The 15,353-nt window shown below is 30.3% G+C and overlaps 1 protein-coding gene across 2 annotated transcripts in view; it reads right to left on the reverse strand.

Annotated features, from left to right (window-relative positions):
- The window catches only part of LOC107063836 (uncharacterized), a 244,597-nt gene that overhangs the window by 49,212 nt on the left and 180,032 nt on the right, over nucleotides 1-15,353 (reverse strand). For both annotated transcript variants that reach the window (XM_015315959.2, XM_089179470.1), the window contains exons 6-7: nucleotides 3,148-3,365; nucleotides 2,162-2,237 (exon numbers count right to left, since the gene is read on the reverse strand). In XM_015315959.2, coding sequence (XP_015171445.1) covers nucleotides 2,162-2,237; nucleotides 3,148-3,365 — 294 coding nt within the window. The remainder of the gene's footprint in view (nucleotides 1-2,161; nucleotides 2,238-3,147; nucleotides 3,366-15,353) is intronic.

Below are 15,353 nucleotides of genomic sequence, written 5' to 3' on the forward strand. Positions count from 1 at the left end.
TGATCCCTTCGTATAAATCGTAATAATATTACATATATATATATATAATTTAAAAAGTTTATCTAAATAATATTTATAATGGTAATATCATTCTTTTCAGATTTGATTCACTGTTAGAATTTCGAACGTAATTTGGTCTGTATCCTTTTTAGAAAACTCGAGGAAAAATGAAGAAAGAAAGAAATAAAATGAAGGAAGTAAGATAAAAAGGAAAGAATAAAATTGAAAAGGGGGAAAAAAGAAAATAGGGAACGAACGAACGAACGAACGAACGAACAGAGGGCATAGCAGTCCGTTTACGGTAGCCTTTTTACGTTGGTAGCCTTTTATGCTAAACGGCCGCTTCATTTGAATGTCGCTAATGCGAAAAACCGATGCATGCTAATGGAGAGTCCTCTCTCTTCTCGTTTCTCTCTATCTCCTCGTACTATCTCTTTTTTGTCTTTTTTTTTCTCTCTCTGTCTATCTATCTATCTTTCTATTTCTATCTTCCTTTCTCTTGTATATATGTAACTACGTTTAGTATGCACGCATGTTCGCGTACACACGCGGATATATAGACCGTCAACGGGGAACAGCCATTTATTCGTCAACCCTTTATGTCATATGCATACGTTTAGAATCGTAAAATCATACCTCTATCTATAAAACCATCCCCTTTTTATCTCTATTAACGATAATTAACTTATATATACGGAATATTTAAAAGAAAAAAAAAAGAAAAGAAACATTATTGATAAATGAGTTTTTAAGATTGATAAATCATCGTATTTTGTTTATTAAGAAGTATTAACATTCATTTAGAACTACAAATTTAAATGCATAGATTGTTCAAAAATAAAAATATTGAAATATTTTTCAATATATTACTTATTAATTTAATTATTTGAAAATATAATTGAAAATTTATCCTAATATTTTATCTTGAAATAGAATATTATTTTTGGACTGTTTGAAGGTATAAATCATCTTGGATGAAAATTTGAATAAATTGATCGCAGACAAAAGAAAATAAAACATGTGATAGATTATTTGTTGAAACACGAATGACCTGATTTAACAGTTAGACCATAAAATTGAATATCTAAAATAAATTATATACGATGCTTCTATTCTTAAATATTTGATCATTCTCTTTCATTTTTTATTCTTTCTCGATTCACCTATGTGAAAGTACATTTGCTTCTCTCATTGTCTATTTGTAGGATTCTATTACATAAAACTGAACAATATTGTAATACAAGTATTTTAAAATTTTTTATTTAGTTCTTTTTTTTCTAAATAAATAAGAATGTAGAAATACACATGTACTATTGTAAAAATATTTTCCGATTAAAATTCAATACAACCCAAACGGTGTGTTTATAATTCAAGAATAAAACATTAAAAATCTATTCAAATAATAGTATTCACAAATAAAATTCGTAACACAATATTAAAATACGTATTTCCGAACATTAAAATTGAAATAATTTATGAAAAATTTGTACTAACAGAAAGAACGTAAAGAACCCTTGAAAAAATACGTTCTAATAAATTATTTAACTGACGATAATTAATTAATAAAAATAAAAAATAATAGTAAAAAAATAAAGAAAAAGTACCAACAATAAAAAAAAAAGACAAAAAAATTATACGAAAAAAAGGATTAACGAATAATATTAGAAAGATTCGATATAAAAAGGGATGAAAGTAAAGATCGATTATATTAATCGAAGGTATGGGAGCAATCCTTTGGCAAATACGATGAGCGTTTTAACTCAACTAATTAAGGAAGATAAGAGATGAGAACTAGGTAGTAAGCTCACGTTCAATAATATGATGATGGTAAGGGGATGGGGGGTATAGGTTTGCGATACGTACTCTAGCTATGTAAAGTAACGTACATAGCTATCTTCTCAACCTATCTACCTACGGTTACGCTTATAAGAAAGTGGTTAAACTGCTTGGGGGGCTTGGAAGTAAAATTACGTGACTAGTCGAGATGCCGTCGTCTCTGTCGACTTCGTAAACAGCCGCAGTGCAACGTTCAAGGCGGCCTCCGGGCTTCGGCCTTGAGTTTACTGTATACAGAAGCGAACCATCTGCGACGATCCGTCATTAACTTGGCAAACGCTCTTTGCGGATGGTTTAAAGCACGAATAAACAAAGCAACACTTACTGTACAGCCGTATAACGCCATCCGTATTGCCACGTGGATTTTTTGCCACGCACTTGTATGCACCGTAATCTTCCATCTGATATAACAATAATAACAACAAGAACAATTAAAATAGGATATAATAATAAATAATTAACCCTTTGATTGTGATGAATATTATTTAATTTTGAAATGTTTTTTTTTTTAATGAAACGGATTAGTTTATTACTGATGTGATTGTTTCCGTTGATTGATATTATTTATCACATCAAATAATAAATTATATTTAATAATTAAGGTTTTTGTTTCTTATATAATTTTCACGTGCAAAATTCAAAATAATAATCAATACGTGAGAACCAACATTACATTATTTTACATTCATATATCGACAATCACGTATATATCTTACTTTAATCTTTAACTTCTTACTCTCTGTATCTAATCTTTAATCTATAACTTATTTTAATCGTAACTTTTATCAAACGCATAGATGCATTCATAGTCGTCAAAGGGTTAATTGTTGCCGAAATATATTTTTTTATTTATTAATAATTATATACGAATAGACGTTGCGTTTGGAAATAGATCCATTTGTTAATTCTTTTATATTATTTTTGATATATATATACAAAATGTTAATCTATCGAATATCGTGATACAATTTTAGCGTACGTGAAATAATCGAACTAACGAACGAACGAACGAACGAACGAAGTTTTCGACCTACGCCACAGTTAGTTTTCGCGTATCACCTGTTGACTCTGAAGTGTTCGATAGGTTTCATTCGGCAAACTAGGGGAGCTTATCTTTTGTCAGATTTACCTTCGTATAAGCGTCTACACGTGCACGTACACTAACACGAATACGAACACAAGTGAATATTTTTGAATTTATTTAATTCAACGTATCTTGCAATTATTATGTTACATCTATTCGTATAATTCATAGATTCATAGATTTAATAAAGAAAACAAAAAACAATAAAAAAGATATTAAGCAATTACCTGAATGTCGTAAATTTCTAAGGTCATATGAGTCTTGTATGATGGCACCTCAGGAGTAGAAACGACCTTGTATTTACTGCTATCGTGAATCATGTGTTTGTCCTCCCTGGTCCAATAATTTAAAGAAGTTGGATGAGCTTCGGTATAACATTCCAACTTGACGGAATAACCTAAGGGCGCGCCAACCAATTGGTGTGGTATCGAGAGCATAGGGGGAACTGCAATAGAGAAGTGATTGATTGGCTCATAAATGTTCCAATTACTAGGAATACACGATGGGCCTACGATCGATATCTACCAATTCTCCTCCAACCTCTACCCCCTACCTTCAAATCCCGAACCGACCGAAACGATACTCCAAAGCATAAAATAAACCTTCGAAAATCGAGAAGCAAACCATTCGTACGAAAATATATAACGAGTTTTAGATATAAAATTGCATCGGTATGTCACTCTGTGTGTGTGTAGATATTGATGCATATTTATTTTGAGCCATATACAAATTAAAGTTGTAAATTTATAATTTAGCAGAGAATTTGTTATAGATCAATTTAATTATTCTATCATTAGGTAAATTTCATTTCGATAATTGTCTATTAGATATCTTTGAATTAGTTATATAAGCTTATCATATATTAATAAATATTTAATTTATAATTGAATCGTGTAATATGATCATCTTTATTTATTCTAGAATAATATCAATTAGAAATGAATTAATACGATCGATATCTACACAGGTATGTTTGACTATAATAATTAATTAACAAATATAAGGATTTTTATTAATTATATACATATTTAAATAACTAAAATATATATATATAACCTCTATTGATAGCGTTATTATACTCAATTTATTTTGTATAAGACGAATTTTGTTATTTTCTTTGGCATGTAATTTCTTTTTGTTTTGAAAATTCGATGAGACACAAAAACGATGTTACTTTTCATTTGGATGAGGACAAACGACGACGATGACGACAATCGTTATTTATAAGACTTCTGTCTCTCTTTCTTTCTCTCTCTATTTCGTATCGTTACCACGAGCACAAAATGTCAGTTCTCGCGTTACCAACGCAAAACTTTTGCATGCTAGCCGATGAAAGCGATTAATCTTTATGAGGGAGAGAGAGGCGGCTTCGTTTACGGAGAACGTGACATGAGAACGATGGCCGTTAACGATCGTTCTTTACTCTCTCTTTCTCTCTCATTTTCTATTTTTATCTATTTTTTTTTTTTATCTTATGATGACTATGTATTCCATATTTTATTTATTTTTATAACCACTGTTTTTTTTTATTTTTTTATTAATAAGATCATTAAGATCGTCATCGACGTATACAAATTTACGAGAATTATATAACGATGAAAATAAAAAAGTTCGTTTAAAATGTCATTTAAATTAAATAATTATCAATCGCGAAATATTAAGCATTGATATCAATTTATTTAATATCTAAATTTAACCGTCTCGTAATTGTAGCGACCCATGTAGGGGTTTTCGATTGAATTTAATATTTATTTTTATTGATAAAATATTTAATGATTATTTCGATAGGATTATTTAGAATTAAAATTGTGATATTAAAGAACGAACGAACGAATAAAAGATTCGATCGAAGGTAGGTGATTTCTTTAAAAGTTTCGATTGAAATAGGTTGTCTCGTGCAAAAGTTGAAGAACTTCTACGACATGCTATACTTCTATATTTATAATACGAACACGTGTGCCTGTCTATCTATGTGTATGTATGTACATGTGTATTGGTCTATAAAAAGTAATCTAATTTTGATGAGGGAGAAAGAAAGAAAGAGAGAGAGAGAGAGAAGAAAGGCTCGCCGTGAACAGGTGAATCTCATGACACTCGTGATAATGTCAGCTCGTGCAGTAGTTGTGGGTTTAATATAAGTTAAACTTTTGCTAAGAATATACCAAAAGCAGCTGTCTTCTTTCTTGTTTGCTCGCTTCCTCTATATGTGTATGTGTGTGTGTGTGATAAAGAAAGAAAGAAAGAGAGAGAGAGAGAGAGAGAGCAAAACTTCGAAGATTTCAACTTTAATCCAACAAATCGCAAACAAACAAAATTAATAAATGAATAATTTCTAAAAGAAATGCAATATATTTTTCTATTGGTTTATCGTTAAAGAAAAATAAATATATAAATAATAGTAAATAAACATTTTAAAAAATCATATTCTATTTTCTAATTGATTTAACTTTAATATTTTTCAATGGAATAATTGATTAATTTAAACAAAATTTTCACATTGCGTAAATAAATTATTATCCCAAAGATATTATAAAAAAAACCCATTAATAATGATGGTTCTTTAGAATTACAATTGAAGACGTGTTTCCTAGATTTCACGATTAAAGAAAGTTTCGTATTAAAAGATCTACCAGGTTTGAAATTTGAAGCTTCCTCTCTTTCTCATCGAAATTCTTATTCCTTCAGAGAACTTTCATCATGCCTATGAAATACTAAGGGTTCTCTAAGAACGTTGGTAATTTCGAAAGGTCTACCCTTTTATGCGATCTAAGAATATATTTTCTGTTGGAAAGAGAATGATAGAGGGATAGGAAAAAAAAATAAAAAGTAAGATGGTAAGAAGGTAAAGAAAACGCGCGTCGTTTTTTCGATATTATAGATTCGTCAATTTTTCCTTTCGATTCTTCTTAGGTATTGTAAATAAGAAAAAGCAACTTTATATATTACCTGGCATCATTTTGCCATGGATTCGTCAGATCTTGAAGCAGGAAAATCTTTATTGTAGTAAGACGTAAGCTTACGATAAGAAATATCTCGTCCATTGTTACGGAAGAAAACACGATATCTCTTTTCGATTTACAAGGAAAATGTTTGTTGCTAACCAATCCCTCTCCTCCTCCTCCTCCTCCTCCTCCTCCTCCTCATCCTCATCCTCTTACACTTATATTATTTTGCTCGTATAGAAGCCCCCTTTTCCATTTCTGCTTATTTTTTTAGTCAGTCGTGTTGTTGCTTATGATAGTGTTTTTGCATTTCCGCGTTTGCAACAAATCTAAAATAAGCAGCAACCGTGAAAGAGGATCGAAAAGGGCACGTAGATGTAAATGACTTTAAAATTTGAATAAAGACCTCCTGCCGAATGGCCGCAGGAAGTAACACGCCCAGGTCCTACTTTGCGACCCCACCACTGAGAATTTCTGCGTCTCTTTATCTTTTCCTTCCTTCCTTCCTTCCTTGTTCCTTCCATTGGAGTCATCAACCTGACTTTAAACCGAATTTTCACCGACTTTGGCCTTTTCCTAACTTTTCCTACCACATTCTCCATCTCTTACTCCTACTACAGACTGCTTTCTCTTTCTATCTAATATCCTTTCGAGCTTTCGAGCTTTCCCGAGCTCTTTATGTTGTTACAAGATTGCACGACGTTATGAAAAATTTATCGCGAACGTCTAAAGAATGTGTAAGATCTTCCCTTCGGACTTTAGTTACTTACTTTACTTACTTACTTACTTACTTACTTACTTACTTACTTACTTACTTACTTTCTTTCTTTCTTTCTTTCTTTCTTTCTTTCTTTCGAGCTGTCTTTCTTTCTTTATTTATTTTCCTCTTTCTTTTTATTCAAGCTTTCGTTTTATGAGAAAAGCAAAAAGACGAATTTATAAAACGTAAGACTCATGTATACCGTACAAACGAGAATGGAAATTAGTTCGTTTTCAACAAGTGGGTATAGGAATATAGTAAACTAAATCTTATCATTTGCTAAATAAAATCCTATCAAATTATATTCTTTTTTTGTTTGTTTGTTTGTTTTCTTCTCTCCTCATTTACAATCCCCTTTTTTCTTTCGACTATTCTCTCATATCTAAACAAAAACGTCATCGTATCGTAGCCATTAATAACACTTAAGTGAAATTTCTCGGCTGTTCGTTGAAAATTCATCGTGGAAAATAATAGAAAAGGATTTATTATGATTAACGATGTTCGTTTTCTTCTTCATCTCTCTTTATCCTTTCTTTTTTTTTTATATTCTTCTTCTCTATATATTTTTCTTTTTCTTTATCCTTTTTCATTGAGAATATAAAGTTGCTGTTAGATATTATAGATAAAAGATGGGTTATAATTTTTCTGTCTACCTGTACATTATTTCGAAGATTAAAATTTTCACATGAGAGATGAAGAAGGAAAGAATGTAAGAAAGAGAGATAGACTACAGTCTCTTGAATTCCTTTGAATTTTCTTTGTTTGTTTTTGAAAGTTTTGAATAAGTGTATGGATACTGAGTATATTGATGCTATGTACATGTACGGTGAATATACTTTCCTACATTTTTTAGTAGCTTTCTAGCTGAGAAATTGGACAAAAGGAAAGCTTGGATAATGTAATTTACATGCAAGAACAATAAGAATGATTAAACGAAAGGAAACTATTTTGTATTTACAAAAAACCTTTGTGATCTTCCACGTATTATATTTTTATTGGGATGCATCAATAAATTATCTGTTAGAATTTTATATTATTTCATATAAAAATTACAAAAACTATAATGTACTCTACTGTGTAGTATTTTAATTTTAATTTTAAACGTAATTTGTAATATTTAATACACTGCAATATTTTTTTATTAGAAATAAAAGTGATTGTATAGTATATCATAGTATTATATTGTATTAGTATAATAAATAAATAATATGTAAATATTAAAAATTTTGTATTTAAATAAAAAAAAAGATTACTCTATGATATAATTTAAAGACAATTATTTTCAAAACGTTCTATAATTTTTTGCGATATAAAATATCGAAAATATCAGTTAATTTTCAATATTAATTACTGATAATATTATCGATGAATGGTCTGCTGTATTTTTTGTTTTCTTTCGTTAAAGATTCTCAAAAAAAAGGGTTGGCACATAGACGTAAGAATTTTTCGAAAAAGAGAACTAAAGCGTTTCGATTCCAAAAGAAGTTCGTAAAAAGAAAGTTTAAGTTTACCGACTTGCGAAGTGAGAGAAAGACCACCGAAATTGGTTTGTTCTCGTTTAATCTAGAATTTCCTTTGAGAAAAGACTTCTGTAAACGAGGACACGATTAAATTCGATTCTTTTCTTTCTTTATTTATTTCTTTCTCCCTTTTATTTTCTTTTCCTTTCCTTTATTTTCTTTTCTTTTCTTTTCCTTTCGTTCATTCATTCATTGATTGCTCTCACCAGATCTTTTGAAGAAAACGTTAACAGATTTCTCAAATTACAACATCATTTAATATAAGAATGAATAATAACTATTAAACAAATTATTTCAAAAATAAAAGGAAAAAAGAAACAGTCCCCTAAGGAAATATTATAATATTGAATACAAAGTGAAAATATTTCAAGGATAATCGCAAAGTTTTTCTCGATTGATAATTAATATAATATTTATATATATGTTTACAAAAGAAAAATCAAATGGATAAATAAATAAACGAAGAGAATGTAAAATAACTATTGTACGTGAAATCATGTACGGATTATTTCGACTAGACGAAACACCTTGAAGACGTTCTAAGATCGTTCGCGAGTCAGCTCGAGAAAGCTTCTCCGATTTTCCAGGATATTCCTGCAAGAACGTCCTGGCACGTAATACAAGGTCGTGAATTACTTTGGATTTCAGGGAAAGGTTCTTGTCGTCGTCTCTCTCTTTCTCTCTCTCTCTCATTCTCTCTCTCTCTTTTTCTTTTTCTCTCACCCTCTACAAGAGTCGAGGCTGCCGACGACGACGACGAGGGAGTGTCGTCTTCGGATAGCGCAAAGGATATCCGACACCTTCTTAAAATGCAAAACATTCCGTCTGAGAGTGAATGAAGGGATGGGTTGGCCTCTGAGAAAAGTCGGCTCCTAGGATCGAAGGTATGAGTATACACGATGTCTTGGGTACCTTATTGCTACGAAGAACTCCGGTCTTTTAAGTGTGTGTGTGTGTGTGTGTGTGTGTGTTCTTGCTAAAGAGAGTGAACGTGTAAGTGTAAGAAAGAAAGAGAATTAAAAGAGTACCGATTTGGTGTCAGCAGCTTTTCTTTTGTTTTTTTTTCTCCTTCCAGTATGTGTCCAAAGAAGGAAAGAAAGGGAGAGAGAGAGAGAGTGAAGAAGAAGAAGAAGAAAAGTATTTTCGGGTCAGACGTTTATATTGTTTGACTGAATTTTCAATTAGGTCTTATTCCTTTGACTTTAATGAAAAAAGAATTCCTTCCTCACTCAGAATGACCCTTTCCTTTTTCTATTTTCTTTTGTCTTAGACTTTTCTTTTCTTATGATTCAACAAAATGATAATTTTTGGACATATTCTTTCGAAGTAAATCGAAATATTTGTGATTTATATATATTTTTCATTTTAATATATAAATTTCGAATGGGAAATAAATTAAAACGTGTACATGCTTAAAACTGATTATCAGTTTATCTCTCTTTTTTCTTTCTTCATTAAATTCGAAAATAGGACATATTGGAAAACAATTCGATCGATATTGGTAGAAATATTAAAAATAAAAATACGACATATCGTTAAACGATTTTCGTTAGATAAGGTCGAAGATTTTAAAAGGGATGAACGTTCAATCTGTCGCATTGGCAACCACGATTACGAAGAATACCACCAAGCGAGGAAATTTTTCCGGAAATTGGCCGTGCAAACCCGCTCACGTTCTCTCTTTTCTTTTCTTCTTTCTATACTTTCCTCCAACCATTTCTATATTTCTTTTTTTTTCTTCATTTGCTTCTTTTTTTTATCTCTCTCTTTCTTTGTTCATTTTTTTTTTTTTTAAACATCTCTCAGAATTGAAGTGATTCATCTCGTGCTTGCGTCTCACCCCCCCTCCTCCTCACCCTTTTCTTTCTCTTTCTCTCTTTTTCACTTTACTACTACCGTCATTCGAAAGGTTTAAATATTAGTACGAGCGGCTGCGAAATGTAAACGACGTAGAGTTAGATTGTGGAGAACAATGTACCTGTCGGCCCCAGCGGTGGATGAAAGCTAATTCAGGTGGAAGTTAAACAGCGTTAAAGGTACGGCCTCTACCTCCATCACCGTAGGAACGGCTTCAATGGGTTACGTCGGCCCACCTCAACTCACCTCTCTACTTCTATATATATATATATGTATATATGTATCTATGTACATGCACTCGGACGGGAACGCGCGCGCGTTTGTGTATATGTGAGTATGTATATATTTGTTGGTCTTAAATTCATTCCGAGGACCAAACGAGCAGCCATAGTTTCATAGGATCCCCATCGTATGAATAAAAAAGAAAGCTGTATCGGAAGGTTAATTGCAAGTTCATCGTCCCCCTCCTTTTTTCTTTTTTATCATTTTTTCTTTATTCTTTCTTTCTTTTTTTTTTCTTTTTATGTTTAAGCTTTATTTCTTTTCGCTTTCGCTATTGTATACTTATTCAACATAATTTTACTACGTTTAATATTATTTTTTATCTTTTTTTTTTTGGTTTATTTTTTCTTATCTTGCATTTAGTAGATAGAAAATTGGTCTGTAATGGTTAATAAGAAATAATGGACTAAGTCAATTGTTATTTAAATTATTTTTAAGATATTAAGGTTTTTTTTTTGTAAGTTTGTTAATTTTGGTAGACGCAAAATAGATGAATTACTGTTTATTATTAATAGAAGCATTATATTTGATGTTGAATTAATTTAAAGACAATAATTGTGCAATTTACTAAACATAAAAATTAGGTGTATATTAATTATTAAATATTAATTTAAAAATACTATATACGTAGTGTAATTTAAATGTATGTCATATTGATTAAATATTATTTTATTGAATGCAGAAGTTTAAAAAAAATTATAATTTAAACAAATTGAAAGAAAATTAAGTAGAATCGTTTGGGTAAGAAAATGATTAAATAATTATTAACGTGATTTATATATATATATATATATATTAATATAAATGAGAGAAATGAAAGGATCTATCAACAAATGTTCTTCTCTATAGTACATGTTGATCATTATTACATAGCATAAGGTTATTATATTGCCGATAAGGATTCGGTAAAAGCAGCGACTATATGGAGCACGCATGCACGGTAGATTAAATTAAATCAAGATAGCTCTCGCATGATAATAAATCGTGCTTATGTGTAAATATCTGTACATGGGTGTATATATAAATATATATATGTATATCTATATGTATATGTATATGTACGCGATTGAGCATGTTACATCGGGTAGAGATGTTTACTCGTTATACGAAGATTCTGCTTTCACTATAATTATCTATTGACGATAAACGATCGTTGAAAGTGATCTAACATTTTGATTCGAACGAACAAATAGATCTCAGCCAGTTAAAAGAAAAACAATTGAAAGAAATAAAACAAAATTATAAATCAAACAAAACAATTATAATCAAAATATAATCAAACAAAAAAAAAGAACAAAAAGAAATAATGTGCAAGATAATTTTATAAAATTGTAGCGTCAAATTAAAATATTTCAATTTACATATTTTGTTTTATCTTATGCGTATTTCATATTTCATTTTTACTCGTATTTTTATATAATTATAATTTTATGTTCGATTTTAGAGATATCTGCTATAGAAATATAAATGTGTGATGATTTTTTTTTTTTAATATTATAAAATATATATATATATAAACTTTAACATAATTTAACGTTAATATAAACGAAACATGTTGTAGTAAAGGATGTCAGACAAAAAGAAGTGATGTTGCTCAACGTTAAGGTAAACAACGACAAGTAGAAATATAAACTTGTACCAAATTCTTATTCTATCTCATTTTCTTTTTTCTTTCTTCCTCTTTCACAAATTTATGTTTAAATTTCTTGTGAATTATAATACACGTATAAAAATGTTCTTTTCATAAATTTTAATGTCTTGTGTACATGAATTTCCAAATAATATTATAAAGGTAACAAAGATAGAGTTAAGTAGTTCCCGTTACATACGTTCTCCCACTCACAATAATATTCTCTTGAAACTGGCAGCTTAAGTACGCATACAGTTTGAATCACGTATAAACCACTGGAAATTCAGAAACTGGCCGAATAGTGGAGAAACATTTTGGAACTTGTTTGCCTCGGTGAAGTTAAATGTTTCCATCGGCCAGTTCCAGGAACTTCCTCTCTTTCTCTCTCACGCAGTCACTCATACTAACTCGAGTCGAGTACATTCCTCGTTCTTCAAACTGTATATCTACATATAATAATGAAGTTTCATGAATTTGATGTTGTACCACCTGCTTGAAGACAATTACGATTTTATTAGTCTACCTTTAAATTAGTGAACTTTTTTCCCTATGTTAAAAGATACAATTTAAAATTATACAATTTTTATTTCATTCTTCTAATTATTAATAGAAATATAAAATACAACAATGAATAATTGGATTATTATAAGAAATAAATTTTGTTATTGGATTGATTGGTATAATTAAATTAATTAGAAAATCATAAAACAAACGCTAATTATTTTAAATATAAAAAATATGAAAAACTTAAGTTGTATTAGTTTAAATGCGGTCAAACATTTTTAAGTAGTAGAAGTCGTGTTATCACATATGGTCAGGCATTTAAAAAAAAAAAGAAAATAAAATATTTTTATTGAAAAACACGTAACTAATAGGAGGATGAATTTTGATAGGGAAACCTGTAGAGTCAACTTTGTTAGCTAATCGGTGTCAACGTTTAATAGTTTATGAGAGAAAGGAAGAGAGAGAGAGAGAGAAAGAGAGGGAGAGAAATCGAATGAAATGGTAGTAGGAAAGTCGCGAGGAAGTGCGTGGAAAATTCTATCGGCCGAAACATATTTTCCACGTGCGACTGCCCGCCATTTTTCATGGTTCGTTTCACACGAAATCGATTTATCACAAACCGCGAACGAACCTGTACACGGTTGCCTTCCAAACGCCTGTTAGTCTCGCTTTTCTTATGTTCTATTGGTTACTATCTTTTTTATCTGTGTATTTGTATTGCATATGCGTGTAGATATATGTGTGTGTTTGTGAGTTTTGATGTTCTTTTCACAAAAGTAAAAATCTCAAAAAATCTCGCATTGTTTCGATCTAATTTTTTTATTAGAAAAATTCAAATTCATATTTAATATTATATGTTCCTTTACAAGATGAACTAGTAAACAAGCGGTTGTAATGCTAAAGATATAACTTCAATGAACAATACTTATTTGTAGATAACTTTAAAGAAATTTATTGAATAAAAAAAGAACATAATAAAAGAAAATCAAAGTGGAAAGAAAAAAGAGGATAATGAATGAAAAGAAAGAAAGAAAAAAAGAAAGTGAGCTGTGCTCCTATTATTCGAAAAGGATTTAACGGGGAAGATTTAGGTATAAGTACGTGTAGAATAGTTGGTACGCAACGAGGTGTGATTCTCGTTTCTCGGGATCTGGAATTCAGGAAGTGGTAATACACGGAATAAGAGGATGGCTTAGCTGTCTCCCAGGGACTCTCTGGAAGATGGCTGGCAGTTCGATTTACTGTAATTCGACTGGTATTCGGTAGTAGTATCTTGGTTCTCTCGGATGTCAAACGGAGCTCTAGAAAGCTGAGAAAGAGAAAGAGAGAAAGAAAGATAGGGTAACAGAGGAGTGAGAGGAAATCGGAGAGAGAGAGGAGTAGAAGAGCTGAAGGAGAGGGGAGGGAGAGAAGAAGAGTGAGAACGGGAGTTGGTTGGTTCTCTGATTTGGTTCGAAGTGACTTCACCTTTAATGCGGAGAAGCCGCAGGAGGTTTCGCATACCTCACGCTCGTCTACCCAGATTACCTTTTCCAAGTGAGAGTGAATGAAACGGGAAGAGAGAGAGAGAGAGAGAGAGAGAGAGAAAGAGTTTTAACAGTATTAATTACAAACGAGGAATAGGTTGCACCTATTTGCCAATTCTTTTTCTGAGCTACTCAACATATTTCAAACATTCTGTTTAAGTTTCTAATTTCTCTTTGAATAAGAAAATATATTCTGTGATGTTTTTTGACTTTGTTTTCTTGAAATATATATTTTGAATATATGTTTAAAAAAAGAGAGATAATAGGAATGGGGGTGAGAGAGGAATAGGAATTAATATAAATTTATATATTACAAACCGTTTGATCTCTTTCTCTTTTTTTTTTCTTGTGTTTTCATTTCGAAATCAATCCATCTCTAATTGCAATGCATTATTATTTATTATTTTACATCAATATTATTAATTTTACACGTTAGCATTAATAATCATCACCTCTCCATATAACCCCGAGAGATGCATAATATAAACGACAATTTTACATTGAATTATTTAACGTTGTATCATGTTTAACCGAACGACAAATGAATATATTTATATATATATTTATAATAAATCCTTACCGCATTTATACATATTATATATACGTACATGCATCTATTGTAGAAAAAATTAAATGAATATATTTATAGTAACAAAATGTTATAAATATTTAAATATTAATTGTGTCCCCTAATAATTTCGATATATTCATTCATTTATTGATTTAAAAGGTAAATAATAAATTTAATAATAATAATAATAATAATAATAATAATAATAATAATAATAATAGTAGGATTATTTACTTCAAGTTAATTGAACAACAAGGATATTATGTCTAGCTGTAGAAATATATGGTTCACCTAAGTTAGAAGGAATTTTCCAAAGGAGTTTGTCATCACGTAGTGAAACTCGAATACAAAGCAATTTTCTATTCGAAATTAGCAGAATGATTGCACTATGTATATCTAAAGTATACTCTCTTCTCACTCTCTCTTTCCAGAAACATATACATGCATATATATATTTAGATATTCGTATGCGAGATTTTCGTCTTGCCGAGCTTGAGCACGAAAGCTTTCACGAACTAAGTTAGCTAAAGGATGAAACTTGACTGGTACAAACTATCTCAGTAACGACAGCTGGCAGCAACATAACCCAGCTTCCACCTAACCTTATACCACAACTTACCACGAATGTGATCTCTTTGCATCAATCACCATGGATCGAGATATATATATATATAAATATATACCTATATTTATATGTATGTATGTATGTATATGTATATATGTATATATATATTCTATATATATAGAAAGTAATGGGATGAAGCATCACTCTAATAAAATTTATATTTTAAAGAGCAAATGGTCACTTTTCGAAGATTATTCTGTAACCATGATCATTTTT

The sequence above is a fragment of the Polistes dominula genome, unplaced genomic scaffold, assembly GCF_049000335.1.
Source record: "Polistes dominula isolate Pdom_NZ unplaced genomic scaffold, Pdom_raw_medaka contig_373, whole genome shotgun sequence".
NCBI classification, from domain to species: Eukaryota; Metazoa; Arthropoda; class Insecta; order Hymenoptera; family Vespidae; genus Polistes; species Polistes dominula.